General features: G+C 47.5%; 1 protein-coding gene across 1 annotated transcript; it reads left to right on the forward strand.

Moving 5' to 3' along the window:
• The first annotated feature begins 1,951 nt into the window (after window positions 1–1,951).
• On the forward strand, window positions 1,952–11,102 carry LOC148664602 (uncharacterized). Its single transcript, XM_088631511.1, has 4 exons — window positions 1,952–2,066; window positions 2,671–5,001; window positions 6,192–8,180; window positions 10,153–11,102. Exons 1-4 carry the CDS (start codon window positions 2,036–2,038, stop codon window positions 10,551–10,553), a joined length of 4,752 nt encoding a protein of 1,583 aa, XP_088487637.1. The 5' UTR covers window positions 1,952–2,035; the 3' UTR covers window positions 10,554–11,102.
• Window positions 11,103–11,463: the final 361 nt, after the last annotated feature.

Here is an 11,463-nt window from a genome sequence, read left to right on the forward strand (position 1 = left end):
CATTATGCTTTAATCTTTTCCTTTGCCTTTTAATGGTTCCTCTGAAAATGAAACTGACCAAGCTGAGAATCTGAACCATTGGTAGATGTGCTGTTTGGATTGATGTCTCTGGAGATCCTGCTGGAAACATGGACTCTGAGCGTCAGAGGTGAGAGCAGTCTCGGACTATAACATAATATTTTTCCAGTTCGGTGAAAAAGTTTGAAATTTTTAGGCATGGCATCTAGATATTTATTTATATTTATCTCAGTCTTCCAGAGGGTTTGTAGCTTTGAGCTCATTCAAAGGGAAACATTCCTGACCTGCAGTCCTATTGTAATTCTCTTTTCTCTTTATAAACACTTCTCAACTAACCCAGAGCCCTACTGACACACCCAATAAGAGCCAAGAAGAGAAAATGATATCCCTGCCTTAGCAGAACCGGAACCAGAAATACAAAGATCCTTCCTTCATTGCAATTATTGCTGGTTTTGTTTATTTTTTTCTTCATTTTCATTTTCCAGTGAATAAGGCCATTTTTGCCCTACTTCTGCTGAAAGACTTGATCTTTATTCACACAATATGAGTTGTCTGTGATGTGAAAACTCTCTGACAACACAAATGATCTCCAGAAAGAGAGTCAGAAAGCTGTGATGAGTCCTTTTCTGTCTCTTCACAGAGTCCGTCAGCAGAAGACAGTGAATCAGCTGAAGGGGAGCACATCACAGAGATAGGGTTTCCCCTAGCACTCAAGACATGCTCCCTGGACTGAAGTTATACTTTCCTTTATATACATTAAAAGTAGGCAAGACTAACATATCAAAGGAACATACAGGGAAAGGGGCAGTGTCTGAAGTCAAACACACAGGACAGGGAGATGCCATTTGGCATCCTACAATCTGTTTCATTTCTCTCTGGTTGAATGGGTGTGAGGAATCACAGGCTTTAGTTTGCACCTAAGACAGTGGTCTTAGGTGCGAACAGAAAACCTTTCCTGCGCACAGTCACTGTCCTGACCTTTTGACTCGGTCTTCCACACTATTATAGTGCACTTTATGATATACTATATATATTAATATTATATAATACTTTATTATTACAGTGCACTTCTTCTAATATAAGAACAGAAGAACAGTTACAGGTGAGAGGAGCTCATGTGGTCGTTAATGGTTAACAGACCATTCTCTCTCTGTCCCATTTCCATTGGCTGAGGCGAGAGCTGTTTTTACATGAACAAACACATTTGGTGTCAGACTGGTTAGGTGAGATTCGTTATGTACAGTGGATATAAAAAGTCTACACACCCTTATGCAATTGCAGGTTTTTGTGATGTAAACCCAAGAATCAAGATAAATCATGTCATACATTTTTCCTGACCTGTAGCCTGTAGCCAGTGTAGTTTAGTTTGAACCTGCAGTATATATCACGCCTACCTGTAATAATTGTGTTTCCCTCTTCAGAGACATCTTGATCAAAACACTGTATCCCATCAACTCCAGCTGTGACAGGATATAGTGTATAGTGTTTATTTTATTAAAAATCTTGTTATGCTTGAAACATAAATAATTGTATTGTAAAAATCTCATTATTACTTAATACTTGTAAACTTCTGTTAGTACAGACAGATACTTTAGGGAAGATATTTATAGGTTTGTTCTAAATCCATTATGAAGTTAATATAGTTTGTATTAGTACAGTATAGCACTTTAAAACTCCCCTGAAGTGGAGAAATGGAAAATATGAGTAAATATGTTTCTTGTTGTGTTCTGCTATATGTCTGACTGCTGTAAAGACACAAAGTTTTTAAACCTGTCAGTGTGGGTCACTCCCTTCAGACTAAAGAGACTCACTTCCTTCAGACTAAACAGACTCTGATCACCTTAATCTGCCACTGTGTGTCATTAATTTTCTAGCCAATTTATTAAGTTTTATTTTTACTGAACCACCAGGTGGTGCCAGGGCAGAGTCTTCATCCCCCAGTTGAGCTCACCTTTACCTGAAGAGAACAGGATCTCCTCCCCCTCAGTTCACCAGGAAGAGAGAAGGAGAGAGAGAGATGGCGTCTGAGAGCTCAGCGCTCAGCCCTGGTGAGTTTTCTCTTGTTCTACCTGTGAGAGTGTCGGTAAGGGAGTCACTGAGGGTCTCTTCTGTGTCACAGAGCACAGCAGCAGCTGGAGAAGTTTCTTCCTGTCTGCTGAGAGTTTGTTCTGTCTGTCAAACACTCAGGGTCTGAATTAGAGAGACAGGAGCTGATTTACTTTCACTTTCTCCTGTCAGGGATCAAAGATCTTCTTATCAAACACAAATTCTGGGATAAGAGTAATATATTTAGGGAGGAATGTTTCTCTAATCCCAGAGTATCTGTCACAGTAGGAAGTGCACCTCTGTCTCTATTTCTCCCCGCTGGCAGTGGGAGCACAGCCTGTCCTCTCTGGCCAGCCAGGTCTGCCTGTGTCATCCAGTTTCTATGTCCAGGCTGTGGTCACTGATCCTGTACTTCGTCAGGGTCCATTTCTTTTTGCTGTTTCTTATCTTGGTTTCATATTCGGGTAGCGTGTATTGTCTGTTTAGGGGTCTGTAGCAGTTTATGTCATGTTTGTGTGTTCTATTGTGTAAGGTTGTGTTGTTTGTGTTATAATTTGGTTGACTCTCTGGGCAGTGATAAATAATCTGTACTCTTTCTCTCTTCAGGAAGAGAACAGAGACACTGTGATTTACAGCATCTCTCAGAGATCAGGATTGTGTTGCTGGATGAGCAGTGGTCTAGTAACACCTCAGCAGGAAACACCATCCTGGGCAGAGAGGACTTTGAGGCTGAGGAAGTAACTGAGGAGTGTGTGAAGAGACAGGGCGAAGTGGACAGGTGGCAGGTCACTGTAGTCAACACACAAGCATGGGATTTGTGGAAATTGATGTTGTGGACTGATCCACAGCACATCAGGCAGGGGGTTATGCATAGTGTGTCTCTGTGTCCCCCAGGACCCCACACTCTCCTCCTCGTGATTCCTGTAGACACATCGTTCACAGAAAGAGACAGGACATCAGTGGAGAAACATCTGGAGCTTCTCAGTGAGAGAGTGTGGAGACACACAATAGTACTGTTCACCTGGGGGGACACACTGAGAGACACAACCATTGAACAGCACATTGAGAGAGGAGGGAAGGAGCTCCAGTGGCTGGTGGAAAAATGTGGGAACAGGTATCATGTTCTCAACAACAAGAACAGGGGCGACTGCACTCAGGTCACAGAGCTGCTGGAGAAGATAGAGGACATGGTAGCAGAAAACTATGGGTGGCACTTTACCACTGAGATATACAGAGAGACAGCAGAAAGGATCAGACTGAAGGAACAAGAGACAGAGGAGCTGAGACAGAGGTTGGAGGAGAAACAGAGAGAGACAGAGGAGCTGAGACAGAGGGAGGAGGAGAGAGAGAGAGACAGAGGAGATGAGAAAGAGGGAGGAGGAGAGACAGAGAGAGACAGAGGAGCTGAGAAAGAGGGAGGAGGAGAGACGGAGAGAGATAGAGGAGCTCAGACAGAGGTAGGAGGAGAGACAGAGGAGCTCGGACAGAAGGAGGAGGAGAGACAGAGAGAGATAGAGGAGCTCAGACAGAGGGAGGAGGAGAGACAGAGAGAGACAAAGGAGCTGAGACAGAGGGAGGAGGGGAGACAGAGAGAGACAGAGGAGCTGAGACAGAGGTTGGAGGAGAGACAGAGAGAGACAGAGGAGCTGAGACAAAGGATTGAGGAGAGACAGAGAGAGACAGAGGAGCTGAGACAGAGGGAGGAGGAGAGACAGAGAGAGATAGAGGAGCTGAGACAGAGGGAGGAGGAGAGACAGCGAGAGATAGAGGAGCTGAGACAGAGGTTGGAGGAGAGACAGAGAGAGACAGAGGAGCTGAGACAAAGGATTGAGGAGAGACAGAGAGAGACAGAGGAGCTGAGACATAGGGAGGAGGAGAGACAGAGAGAGACAGAGGAGCTGAGACAAAGGATTGAGGAGAGACAGAGAGAGACAGAGGAGCTGAGACAGAGGGAGGAGGAGAGACAGAGAGAGACAGAGGAGCTGAGACAGAGGGAGGAGGAGAGACAGAGAGAGACAGAGGAGCTGAGACAGAAGGAGGAGGAGAGACAGAGAGAGACAGAGGAGCTGAGACAGAGGGAGGAGGAGAGACAGAGAGAGACAGAGGAGCTGAGACAGAGGGAGGAGGAGCGACAGAGAGAGACAGAGGAGCTGAGACAGAGGGAGGAGGGGAGACGGAGAGAGACAGAAGAGCTGAGACAGAGGTTGGAGGAGAGACAGAGAGAGACAGAGGAGCTGAGACAAAGGATTGAGGAGAGACAGAGAGAGACAGAGGAGCTGAGACAGAAGGAGGAGGAGAGACAGAGAGAGACAGAGAAGCTGAGACAGAGGGAGGAGGAGAGACAGAGAGAGATAGAGGAGCTGAGACAGAGGGAGGAGGAGAGACAGAGAGAGACAGAGGAGCTGAGACAGAGGGAGGAGGAGAGACAGAGAGAGACAGAGGAGCTGAGACAGAAGGAGGAGGAGAGACAGAGAGAGACAGAGGAGCTGAGACAGAGGGAGGAGGAGAGACAGAGAGAGATAGAGGAGCTGAGACAGAGGGAGGAGGGGAGACGGAGAGAGACAGAGGAGCTGAGACAAAGGATTGAGGAGAGACAGAGAGAGACAGAGGAGCTGAGACAGAAGGAGGAGGAGAGACAGAGAGAGACAGAGAAGCTGAGACAGAGGGAGGAGGAGAGACAGAGAGAGATAGAGGAGCTGAGACAGAGGGAGGAGGAGAGACAGAGAGAGATAGAGGAGCTAAGACAGAAGTATGAAAGAAGGGAGAGAGAGAGAGAAGAGGAGCTCAGACAGAAATTGGAGGAGGGGTGGAGCAGGAGAGCAGAGGAGCTGAAGGAGAAAATGAGAAAGACACTGAAGGAAGAGGAGCAGGAGAAAGAGACAGAGGAGCCCAGACTGCCTGTCAAGAGGAGAAACAGTATGAGCGAGCCTCCCAACAGTGAGTGTGACTGATGTTGTATTACTGAGTCACTGATCTTACTGGTCATTAAACTCAGAGATTCAACCATCTTGTGTCCTAGTAGGAATTATAATAATACAGTGTTCCACTCTACTGTATGACTAGCACACTAACACACTAATATATACCAACTTAAATTGGTCCTCTGTGCTGTAATTGAACTTTTTTCTATCAGTGAGATTAGATTTAATCCATCACAGAGAAGTTCAGTCACACCAACAACCTCTCTGAAATCTGTTCCTCAAGACTGTCTGACCAGTAGGTACAAAGGGAGCTCTGAAGTCCTGCAGGACAGTGGATGAAAGAGCCCATCAGCAGATTATTAGAAACCCTAACAAGAGCTGTTTCTGTACATCAGTCTGAAAGACTCATCACAGCTTGTCTGCAGATCAGTGAGTCTGTGACTGAACAGCAGCAGCCTCTTGTAGAATCTGTGTCAAACAGGGTGAGATGGAGAATTACTGAACAGCCTGGAGTCTGAATTTTGCTTTTTTAACAAAGTGGTCACGACTGCAGGTCTCAGTGTTGAAGGGACAGTTCCCGACCAACTGACACTGACAATGAGGAAGAGAATCACTGCAGCTCAGCCCAGCCGTGGGGATGTGGTACCAGGAACATGAGGTTGAGTTTATTCCACTGACAGGTGCTGAGAAGCATTAAGTCTGTTTCTCTCTTCTCATCCTCTGAAGTAAAGACACAGTGGACTCTGACTCTGGGGGTGATCAGTTTCAGAGTGAAATACCAGAAGGATGGATTGCACTGGACTGCACACTCTTCTAGAGTGATTTTCTTAACTGGATTGAAGAGATTATCTCTCCTTCTTCAATTAACGTCCTTATACACTCTGCCCCTGTAACAGTACAGTACTACAGCATGACTGTTGTTGCTTGAGGCCAGTATATGAACACAGATTCTTCAGATGAAATTTGAGTTACTTTGGGAAAACAAAGTTCTGACACAGGTTCTGACAAAAGAACAAAAGTTCAAACACAAAATCATGAACATTGGGTAAAACTTTGTAGTTAGTTGATGCCAAAGACTATAAGTTTGTTTTATAATGACTTTTAAGGTCTGACCCTTGAGCAAATTGGTCTCCTTTTATCTGTGGAAAGGTTGGTCTCCTCTCATGTCTAACCTAACTGATGATCCTGTCTCTCCCCCTGTTGCAGTGAGTGAAGGAGACCCTGCAGTCAAACCCAGACTCCAGCCCCGCACCTCTGAGCTGAGACTGGTGCTGCTGGGCAGGACTGGTGCTGGGAAGAGCACAGCAGGAAACACCCTCCTGGGCAGCACACTGTTCCCCTCCTGGCCCAGCCTGTTCGCAGTCACACAGACCTGCGAGAGACGCAGAGGGGAAGCTGCTGGGAGGCAGGTCTCCATCATCGACACGCCAGACCTCCTGGACTCCAGGGGGCGCCAGAGGGATGTGTGTCTGGAGGTCAGGAGGTGCCTGCTGCTGTCCTCTCCAGGACCCCATGCTTTCCTGCTGGTGCTGCGGGCCAGACGCTTCACGGACGAGGAGAAAGGAGCCCAGCTGACCATGACCGAGGTGTTTGGGGAGGCTGTCCTGAATCACACTGTCGTCCTCTTCACCCACGGGGACAGTCTGGGACAGGATACAGTGCAGCAGTACATTGACACACAGGGAAGAGACCTGCAGCAGCTCTTAGAGAAGTGTGGGAACAGGTATCATGTTCTCAACAATAAGGACACGGGAAACCGCACTCAGGTCACAGAGCTGCTGGAGAAGATAGAGGATATGGTGGCAGGAAACAATCTGGGCTTCTTTGTGGACCAGGATGCAGAGGAGAGGCTGAGAGAAAGAGAGAACAGATACAGAGAGGAGGAGGAGGAGGGCAGGAAGGAGAGGGAGGAGTTTCTGAAGAAAGTGCAGGAGCTGAGAGAGGAGTACGAGGCAGAACTGCATCAGAAGACGGAGGAGCTGAGACGCAGGAGTGAGGAAGAGCAGAGGCGCCAACTGGAGGAGCTGAGACACAGGCAGGGAGAGGAGCAGTGCAGGCAGCTGGAGGCTCTCAAGAGAGAGCAGGAGGAGACACTGCGCAGGAAGGAGCAGGAGCTGCAGCTGCAGTACCAGGAACAGAGGCAGAGGCTGGAGCAGGAGCAGCACGAGAAGACAGAGGAGATCAAACTCCGCTACAGGATGCAGCACCAGGAGCTCCTGCGCAGGTACGAGGAGGAGCAGTGCAGCAGAACTGAGCAAATGGAGCTCAGATACCAGGAGCAGCAGAGGAGGGTGCAGGAGACCATCCTGAAACTCACTGAGGAGCAGCTGAGGAAGGTGGAGGAGACCAGGACCCAGTGTGCAGAGAGACTGAGGGAGAGGATGGAGGCAGTGAAGAGGGAGCTTGAAGAAGAGCAGGAGAGGAAGATAGAGGAGCTGAGGCAGCAGCACAGAGTCCAAGACCGTGGGGAGGCCCAGCAGAGGTGTGAAGCAGAGCTGTGGAGGAAGGTGGAAGAGATCAAGCAGCTGTATGAAGAGAGACTGCAGAGGAGAATTCAGGAGCTGGAGCAGCAGCAGCAGAGGGAGATGGAGGAGAAGAGGAAGGAGCAGGAGGAGGAGCAGAGGAAGAGAGAGGAGGAGCTGAGGAGGCAGCTGGAGGAGGATCACAGGCAGAGGGAGCAGGAGCTGGAGTTGAGGAGGGCTGAGGAGCTCAGAAGAGTGGAGGAGCTAGAGCAGAGATATGCACAGGAGGAGCAGACCAGACTGGCAGAGCTCAGACTCCACTACGAGGAGAGGATGAGAGAGCAGGGCAGGCAGAAGCTGCAGAGGCAGATGGAGGAGCTGAAACTGAGGCAGCAGCAGAGGGAGGTAGAGCTGAGGCAGGAACTGGAGGACGAGCAGAGGAGGAGGGCGGAGGAGCTGAGGCAGCAGTTAGAGAGGGAGTGCCATCAGAAAGAGCAGGAGCTAGAGAAGAGATACAGAGAGCAGCAGCGAGAGGCACAGGAGGAGAGGAGCAGGATGGAGGAACTGAGGAGGCAGTGGGAGGAAGGGCTGAGAGAGGAGTACGACAGGAGGCTGCAGAGAAAGGAGGTGGAGATCCAGGAGAGGTGGGAAGGAGAGCTGCAGAGGAAAGTGAAGGAGCTGCAGGAGTCCTCCCAGCCTCAGAGGAGAAGGCAGAGCCTAGAGCCGGGTCAGAGTAAGTACCCCAGCAGTGGTAGATGCCCAGTCAGGGTGGGGTAAAGTCTGCGGGGCAACTTCCAGAGAGACAGATCTGCCCAAAAAACTCCAGATCTTTCTCCTGACTCAGGAGTGAATCAGTTTAGTATTGGGACCATGAAGGGCAATATGTGCTTTTTGCTGCGTACTGTTGGAATTTGCTTTTGACACAAATGTACAGAATATGATTGCATATTAAATATGAGTCTATAGTACAGACAGCCAGCATTTCCACATTTAAACTTTGTCAAACAAGACTTTCTGTGTTAAGTTTCAGGTCAGCAGCAGTAAAGTAAATCAAATGGATGTATTTATCTAGCAGAGTTATTTGGTCACACGTCTGTTACACGACTTCCAGTCTCCTATTCCTCGACATCCCCAGACCCTTGATATGATCCTGTGAGATGCTTTCTCAAGGTTTGACTGCAGCCACTTTCAGCTGCTGTTTGCCTGTGGGTGTTTCTGAGTTTCATTTCCTCTGCAGCAAGTAAAATGCAGCTCAAAGGGATTCAAACGTTCAGGAGTTTCCACTTCTTCTCCCTGATAACAGCTGATGAGAGTTTTGCATCTTGCACTGTTGCCCTTGTAGGTCTCCTCTCTAGGTCTCTGGCATATTGAATTGAGGTATTTTCACCTAAGACCTGTGGAGGTTGTCTGCAGTCTGATCACTTTTTATTTCAGTTTCTTCACTGCTCTTCACTTCTTTCAGGATTTTTCTGCCGTTGGCTGATTTCATCTGTCTTGAACTACTGCCGATTTCCGATTGCTGACTCCTCCAGTAGTGTCTTTTTCAAGACATTACATATTGTTGACATTGTGATGCCCGATCTCTCTCCAGTGGTTACAATTCCAGCTGGACTTTAATGGGCTCTTATCTTCACAGTTGCTTGCTCTTCTGTCTCAGACAGCTCTCTGGTCTTCATCCTAACTCAACAGCCAGATCCAAACAATAAAGACTGGAACCAAATCTGCACTTTCACAGCTCTTGTTTTCACAGTTAATACAACATAAACACCTGAGCAACTAGAGTCACCTGTCAGCCATTTGCCCGATAAATTCTGTTCACCTGAAACTGGGGATTGAACACAACAAATGACATTGTTGTAACATAACTAATCATGTCTAGAAAATATATCCACAGATAGATGCTCCAATTCTGTACTTTTGCTAAAAGTTAATCCTTTGATCTGAAATACAAATTTCAATAATACACATCAAAATATACATCACATTTAATTTTGTACAAATCAAAAATGACTAATTTTACTTATAGCTGGTCCAGTGGTGCAGGTCCAGTCTTGTTACACCAGGAGGACAGCTGGTCCAGTGGTGCAGGTCCAGTCTTGTTACACCAGGAGGACAGCTGGTCCAGTGGTTCAGGATCAGTCTTGTTACACCTGGAGGACAGCTGGTCCAGTGGTTAAGGTTCAGCCTTGTTAGACCAGGAGGACAGCTGATCCAGTCATGTTGGAGGACAGCAGGTGCAGGGATGCTGTACCAGGAGAACAGTGTTGAAGTACTGTGATTTTACAGACATGATGTTCTTTCGTTAGAGGTTTTGCTGCAGCAGGTGTTGGTGCCAAACTGTATTGACTGTGTTTCAGTCCCACCAATGAACTGCAGAGTCTCACTGTGAGCTGTTACAGAAGCCCCTGTCTATACGGAGGAGAAAGACAACTTCTACCAAGAATGAAGAATATGTCAAGTTTATATAGTTGTAGCAGTTGTACATTTCAGGACTGAGCACATGAAGTTCTGTTTTACCCAGAGTGGTGGGTGTCTTGTACAAACTGCTCTGCTGTACTGTTGAAATTTTTTTATCTTTCAAAAATCAGCTGGATAAAGAAATGAGATTCATCATCTACAGACTGTCGTTGATCTCTAGCTTGTTTGGTAGTGAGTAGTAAATGGATCACTTGTAACTTCCCTTCCTGTCTCTCCTCCTGTTGCAGTGAGTGAAGGGGACCCTGCAGTCGAACCCAGACTCCAGCCCCGCTCCTCTGAGCTGAGACTGGTGCAGCTTGGAGCCGGACTGGGGGCAGCAATAGGGGCCCTAGCAGGAGCCCTGAGGGGCCCAACAGGCGCAGCAGCAGGAACAGTGATAGGAGCTGCAGCAGGAGCTCAGATAGGAGCTTTACTGGGAGGAGAAACCAGAGCAGCACAGACTCACACACAAGAGCACACACAGCCCACAGACACACAATTACACACACAGCCCACAGACACAGAAGAGCACACACAGCCCGCAGACACACAAGAGCACACGCAGCCCACAGACACACAAGAGCACACACAGCCCACAGACACACAAGAGCACACACAGTCTGCAGACACACAAGAGCACACACAGTAGTCACAACATTGTCTTACACACAACCTGAAGGCACTCAAGAATACACAACCGTCAGACACACCCACAGCCTGCAGACACAATGAGCAGACACACACAGCCCGCAGATAGGAGAGAGAAACAGAAAGGAGATCGAGGAGCTGAGAGAGAGCTGAAGACACTGAGACAGGAGCAGGAGAGGGAGAGGAGGAGCTCAGGCAGTGTTATCGAAGTGACAAAGAGATACAGAGAGATACAGAGAGACACTGCCGCAGGTCAGTCACTGATCCACACAGTCTTTCCTAGCGGGAGAGGAAGACTGGATACTTCCTGGACACAGAGTGAGGACTTTCCACTGAAACATTGATCTCTTCCTTGTAAGAGATCTGATTCACTGAAAACCCGCCTTTAGTTTCCCATGTAAGAAAACTAATTTTAAATTAATGTTCTATTTTTATCATGTTTGTATTTTGGTATGCTTTGTATGTATATATAAATGTCATGAATACTTTTTGGATATAATTCTACCTTTGTACATATTTAACAGAATACATAACTTTTATTGTAACAGTAAAACAGTGAGTTTTTATCCACTTGTGGTTCTTGCGGTATAAGGACGTTCAGCAAATCGTTATAAGAACACAATGTCACTGATCGGGACTCTGAAGTTGGAAAGTGACCGATTTTGGGCCTCCTGTTTTCCATCATGGGCTGATTGTGGCCGAGATTGCGAAATGCCTGTGCCAGGCATTTTGGACAAGGACAACCGTGAGGCGACCGGGCTTTGTCTACGATCACAGGGGGAGCTTGTGCCTCATTTTCACAGTTTTTCTAGTGTTTTTCTAGTGTTTGTTTCGTAGGTGCTGTTCATTCTGGGGTCTTAAGGAAGAGACAAAGGTCTTAAGGAAGAGACAAAGGTGCTTTGGCATAATGG

Source organism: Lepisosteus platostomus, chromosome 5 (genome assembly GCF_059453375.1).
Source record: "Lepisosteus platostomus isolate fLepPlt1 chromosome 5, fLepPlt1.hap1, whole genome shotgun sequence".
NCBI lineage: Eukaryota > Metazoa > Chordata > Actinopteri > Semionotiformes > Lepisosteidae > Lepisosteus > Lepisosteus platostomus.